Source organism: Montipora capricornis, chromosome 7 (genome assembly GCF_036669925.1).
Source record: "Montipora capricornis isolate CH-2021 chromosome 7, ASM3666992v2, whole genome shotgun sequence".
Classification (NCBI taxonomy): Eukaryota; Metazoa; Cnidaria; class Anthozoa; order Scleractinia; family Acroporidae; genus Montipora; species Montipora capricornis.
In genome coordinates, this window is record NC_090889.1 from 21,216,783 (window position 1) to 21,223,007 (window position 6,225).

General features: G+C 40.9%; 1 protein-coding gene across 3 annotated transcripts in view; it reads left to right on the top strand.

The window, feature by feature from the left end:
• LOC138056399 (uncharacterized) overlaps nucleotides 1-4,765 on the top strand; it is a 5,463-nt gene extending 698 nt beyond the window's left edge. The window contains exons 1-3 of one of the 3 annotated variants that reach the window (XM_068902183.1): nucleotides 861-1,055; nucleotides 3,249-3,902; nucleotides 4,411-4,765. In XM_068902183.1, the coding sequence (XP_068758284.1) occupies nucleotides 986-1,055; nucleotides 3,249-3,902; nucleotides 4,411-4,616 (930 nt within the window). In that variant the 5' untranslated portion in view covers nucleotides 861-985 and the 3' untranslated portion in view covers nucleotides 4,617-4,765. Of the gene's footprint in view, nucleotides 1-860; nucleotides 1,056-2,865; nucleotides 2,977-3,248; nucleotides 3,903-4,410 lie in introns of those variants that run through there. The other 2 variants (XM_068902185.1, XM_068902184.1) reach the window with 2 other exon arrangements.
• Nucleotides 4,766-6,225: the final 1,460 nt, after the last annotated feature.

Consider the following 6,225-nt stretch of genomic DNA (forward strand, 5'->3'; position numbering starts at 1 on the left):
ACACATTCATATAAATAATAAATCGGTTTTAGAATACAGTTAGTGCAGTGAAGAACAGCTTAACACTTGTACAGTATAAAATAAAAAAACATGAAAAAAATACTTCAAATTTAACGGGGGGGGGGGGAGGAAGGGAGGGAATTCGAAAAGAAAACTTCAAGACAAATTGTGCTCGGCCGTGAGAAAAAAGACCAGAGAGGTGAAGCACATGGTAATGCAAGCTTTTGGACATTAAACAATGGAGAGATCATAAGTTCAGCTCATATGAGGTTGCACGTGAAAATCACTGGACATAGGGCAAAGCTCAAACAAGAGTTGTCGATTAAGTGAAATTTATTTCCGGTTATCAATAAATTATGATACATTTGTGTTCAAGATCGGAAGAGTGCTGTTCCATTTCACTGGGAAACCCGGCAGCAAATTTAGTTTATCGATTGACACGATATCACGATTTACATTAAAAAGGTTATTTTTCAATCTTCCTTCTCGAAACAACTCCTCAACCTGCAAAAACACAGAAGAGGCAGCTGGCTAGTAACTAAAAATATTATGTCATAATTAGCTATATAATTGAATGAAAAAGCCTTTATTCGCAGTTCATATTTATTTATTTATTTATTTATTTATTTTTGTTTAATGATTAAGTATGAATACATACACAAGTGGTGGAATCAACAATAGGACATAGGTCCCTTACGGGGTTAACCACCATTTTACCCTTCCAACCATGATACACCTCTTTGCGACAAGTGAGCGGGTTCTTTTACGTCCCACAGGATTAGAACATTGAAGGGTTGTGAGACGGGACCTTCGTCCCTATCCGAGAAGACTAGAGAGGCTAACCATTTGCAGATGTAATTACAATTAAAGGCAGCACTTTCGCCTCGGTTATTTAAAGACCCTTAGTGTTGGTCCGGCCGGAGATGAACTCACGACCTCCCGCGTGACAGCCCGGTGATCAAACAACTGAGCCACCGGTGCAAAGATGAAGATGTTGTTATACGTTGTAGCAGCGTTGTTCGCTGTGGCAGTCTGCTTCAAACCGGCTGAAGAAGGTATGGTCGATAGTATATAGCCGAGAAATAGGTCTTCTTCATTGTCAGTCTTTTTCGTTAACTTTAAACATAGTTAATGCATGGAGATGGTTATGAAACTGGACAAGTTCCTTTGTTTCATGTTTTTGTCCGTATTTTTGGCCTTGACCCTGCATGCACAAAACACACATTTTTTCGAGAAGATAACCAATCGAATCCTTCGATTAAATTATGCGCAACTAATTTGCGAACCCGTGCGAAGCGAAAACAAAAGATTGTGCAGGGTCACGGTGAATTCAACATCGATTGCAACAACATTGTTCTCGCTTTTGAAAGTTCTAAGGTTTCATAACCAGTCCTTCGATTAACTATGCTTTAAAAAGACACTTTTATTGTTCTATAAAGCAGGATCTTTCTGTATAGATTTTGGGTCTTTGTCATAAGGTCATCACTAGTTTTAAATCAGCACTGAGTATTGGAAGTGCATGTATTTTCAGTGATCCGTTGAACTCGATGTAAGAGCTGGGTACTATCATGTCGCGAAGGATTTATAGGTCTTCTTCTATTAACATAAGCTTTAAAAGACACCGGAGAAACTTTCTTACAGAATGTTTGCTCATTTGACAGAAGCTAATCGTTTTCAAATGAATTACCGGCATTTAAGAAATCGGCACTGATTTATATTGGACATTGTGTAATTGTTAAGTTATCTATGAATTTTTGAACCCAATGTAAGAGATAATCTCTGCGCTATTTATGTTCAGAAACTCGAAACTTTCTTATTGTAAAATTGCTATAGCCGGGAGGTTAGCTTAGCTTACTAAGTTCTTTTCGATTTTGAAGTCCATTCGTGTACATGTATAAAGACAGACGTCTTATTCTGGCCTAACCCCACCCCAGTTGGGATTCTTAGCAATTGTTGTCAGTTGTTTTTCCGTTCTGCTGGAGATTTTAGGATACTCAAACAATGACACAAATAAGAACGCAGCAGCTGCGCGCGCGGGAAAACGCGTGACTATCTTACGTTCAAATATGGATATTTTCTAACAAAAAAACCCCAGCTCTAAAGCAGAGTTAAACGCTTCAATGTCATGAACTTCTGACATAAATTAATTAAGGGAGTTTGATAATCGATTGCCTGACCAGTTTCTTGACTGAGCTGTGTGGCGAAAAAACGTGATCCCGCGTTACAACTGAAGACCACTTTATTGCAAGTTCCGCGATAATCCTTTATGTTCCATGCTCCATACAGTCTGACTGATAATCATGCTTGGCAAGGCATTGCTTTAGGAAAGCTCCGTTTGCTGGGATACAGATAATACTCCATCTGTTTGGGATATTTGGCCAAGCCCTGATGGGCTAGGTCGTTTATTGAAATAGGAAATACCCAAATATAAACGACCTGATCCCAGAGAAGGTGAGGGCATACCAGCTATCCACAAGAAATAAAAATAGGGCGAGGGAGGTTGAGGGGGGGGGGGGGGGGGGGGGTAGAGAAGAAAATTCATTTGACTCTCTTGAATCAGCCTTCGCCTAGCTTCCGCACATGGTCAAAGATCTAGGAAATTCTCGGATGACAGGAATGCCCAAGACATGACTAACTAAGCATGCCACATTCAGCATAAACCCATCTATTTCCTCTGGGCAATAAAATTTATTTTTGAAAACGATACCACACACAGTAGGCAACTTTCATGATTGCGTCATTTGACTAACACTACCAGAATTCAGTTCGCTTTTCTTTTCATATAATTTTTTTTTTGTATTCCCAGTGGGGAAAAATAAAAATAGCTATAATTAGCATGAGACAAACAAACCGTAAAGGATTTAGGTACTTGTAGTCAAATGGCGTCATCATGCAAATGTCCTATGAATTGGGGTCGTGTCTTTACTCATTGAACGGGCTTCAGGACTGGCCAAACAAACAATACAACGAACAAAGGTAACAATGGATTTAGCACAGAAAACAATAGGAAGTAGAACATTATAGCCAGTGAAATATTGTGTTTAACAAGAGGTACGACCCTACCCAATAATTGAGCACTTTAATTAAATTTTCGTTCTGATCTGCGTTGCAGCAATGTATGACATTTTCGAATTCCGTGCAATTGAGAAAAACTCAGAATCTTCTTCCATGAATTACCATATTGTTTGACGAAGTTGGTTTATTATGAGCTTTTGATAACCGACGGAAACGTGTTCTTTAAAATGCAGGAAAGTACAAAGTGACTTTGGCGATATACAGTGGTGTTCCTGATCCTGTTTGGACGGTTGACTCTGGTCATGAGAGCTTTCAGATGATAAAAAAGTATCTGCAGGAGGCCAGAGATCTTGGCATGTCCTACCGGCATGAGCACATGCCCGCCACTCTTGGGTACAAAGGCTTCCTAGTGCATGAGTCGAATGCCAAGGAAGCAGAATTGATCGTAGGCAAGGAAACGATGGAGCTACAAAATCTACTGCTTAAAACCATGCCAAAAGGGCTGATACCCGATGACTTGGTCCCGAAGATTGAGCAAGGGATTCGATTGGTAGATGTGCCTCGACAGGCCAAAGAAGCTTTGCTCCAAGAAGGGTTGCAGGCTCCAGTCGCAGGTTATGCTCCAAAACTTAACCTGCGTCGTTGGAACGACTACTCTTTGGTCCGAATAAACAACAACTGTTACAACTATGCAAACGACAAAATTACCAACAGCTTTGCACAGCCTGGTACTGCAAGTGGTCATCCTTTTCGAAATTTCACTCCAGAGGAGCTTCTTCGAGCTTCCGAAAGCGATGGTTTACTGAAATTGAACGTTGGACCAGACGATCCGGTCCCCGCAGCACCAAAACAACCTAACTGCCTAGTGGCACTCTTTGTTGACACTGGTTAGAGAAGACTTGTTTCTTTTAAAGCAATCAATACAATAGTAAAGAATATCATGAGAGCTGGAGATTTAGTTTCCTTTTGGGTGATTGGTCATACATTGTGTGAGAAAACAACGGCGGGGCACTACCGCGATCATTGATTTCATCGCTTCGAGTCAAAAATGTCTCTAGATGAGTCTTGGATACAGCTTTACTGATGCACAAAATTGTTTTGCGTAATTAAAACCAAGAAATCCGATGCAAATTTGAGAAAGGTAAAAGACATTAAATTTACGATTCTTGCCGGCCTGAGCTGCACCCACATAACTTGGAAAAACTGGCCGATCTGAACAGCTAATTATAATATTATGGTTCATTTTTACCCCCACCAAAAATTCGTGGCAGTAGACCACTGAAATTATTCTCACATTCAATTAAGGAACCGTGAGTGCTTTTTGTAAAACAAAACTAGCCCATAGTTTTGTATTTCAATTGCTATTCTCAAACCTATTTTCCTTTTGCTGCTTAGGTCACGATTTTCATTGGTATCGCTTGGATGACAACGGCCTCTGGTCCCAAAAGCCTGGGCCAACTAATGCCACCAACCTTGATGGAAAAGGAAATTTGATTCACGATCCAAGAAAAGCTGCCAGTTTTCCGTATTTCAATTACAAGTTTGTTTCCTTTATGGAGATTTTTACGAATATAATAGATGGTCATAGAGGCCCACATTAAATTAGGCAAAGGATCTTCTTTATCCTAAACGATTTTTGATTACTGAAGGCCAGATTTAAACTTTTTTGTCGAATACCACAGCTTGTTATTCTAAGGTAAGCCTTGTAGTGCGAGTCAGTCAAATAAACATTACATAGCACTTATCTTAATTGCCTGTTAATTTGCAGTATTGGTTTAATCCTTTCACTGGGTCACCTTTTTAATCCACTAGGTCTTCGTTTTGTGGAAGAGGTTTCCCCTTTTTGTGTTTTTGTTTTAGTAACACCAGTCTTTGCTTAAACCAGTATTATAATTATATGTCAGGCACGAAGGAAAGGAAGCTGAAAAAACCACTTGCAGCTCAACCACGTGGTTTCAATCTCGGAGGGGTGCCTGATATCTTGAATAAACGCAAAGTGCATTGGAAGGTATTTTGGGTCCTACGAGCCAGTGGTTACACGTATCTTCAAGATGTTAGCTGACTTTGCCGGGTGCTGGAACATGTAGATGTAGGCCGCACACCGGTGGCTCAGTTGGTTGAGCATCAGGCTGTCATGCGGGAGGTCGCGGGTTTGCGACCGGCCGAACCCCGGCTGGATCAACACTCAGGATCTTAAAATAACTGAGGAGAAAGTGCTGCCTTTGGAATTTCATCTGCAAATGGTTAGACTTTCAAGTCTTCTCGGCTAAGGACCATAAACCGTAGGCCCCGTCTCACAAATGTCTTTTATGTACATAAGTTCCCCGTGGGACGTTAAAGAACCCAACCACTATTCGAGAAGAGTAGGGGATAAAGTCCCTAATGTTGTGGCTGCCCTGTTCTCTCCAGCGGAAGTGGCCGGCTTGGCGGTGATGTCTCTAAAAAGACTTGTGGTGTATCAGGACACCTAAGCAGAAACAGCCACAAGTCAAAAAGGGACTTTTGCCGAGTGCTGGAACATGTAGATGTAGACACTAGTGGTGTTGAAGTTGGGGACAGGAGTAGTGACGCTTGTTAAAAGCCGCGTGCATCTATAGCTAATGGAATTTTTTCGCCTGACGTCACGACGACTATGTTGGTATACAGAACAACAGCGAAAACGTCTTTTGGGAATTTGACTCTGTTATTATGCAAAACGAGTTCGATACTTTTGCTATTGCTTTGTATACCAACATGGCCGTCTCATCACGTGAGTGAAAATACTCTATTGACTCTTTTTACACAGCGGCCATGTTGATTCCAGAGGGACGAGAAACTTTGTTTTGCCTGGTAAAACTCGTTTCCAAACACAAAAACTCGTTTCCAAACACATAAACTCGAGGCTCGGTCTACGAAATCTACTGTCTCTGGCCAACATAGGCCCCGCGTGATAAGGGTCCATTAGGGTCATTTCTGGACACATCTGCCAAATGAACCGGTTTTTTTACGCAACATCTGGTAAAGCCCACTTGTATTTTTCTTAGAGTAATGTCTGGTACCTCTATCAAAAACGTTTCACCTAAAATGGCATTCAAGTAATGACAGCCTTGGAACAAAAGTATCACCCGTTTTTAACGCGTCGTGACTGAGCATTGAAAAACCAGACATCGTTTTTGTGACTTTTTCCGTGATGGACCCGGACACCAGTGATGATTTTCTTCATTGATTTAT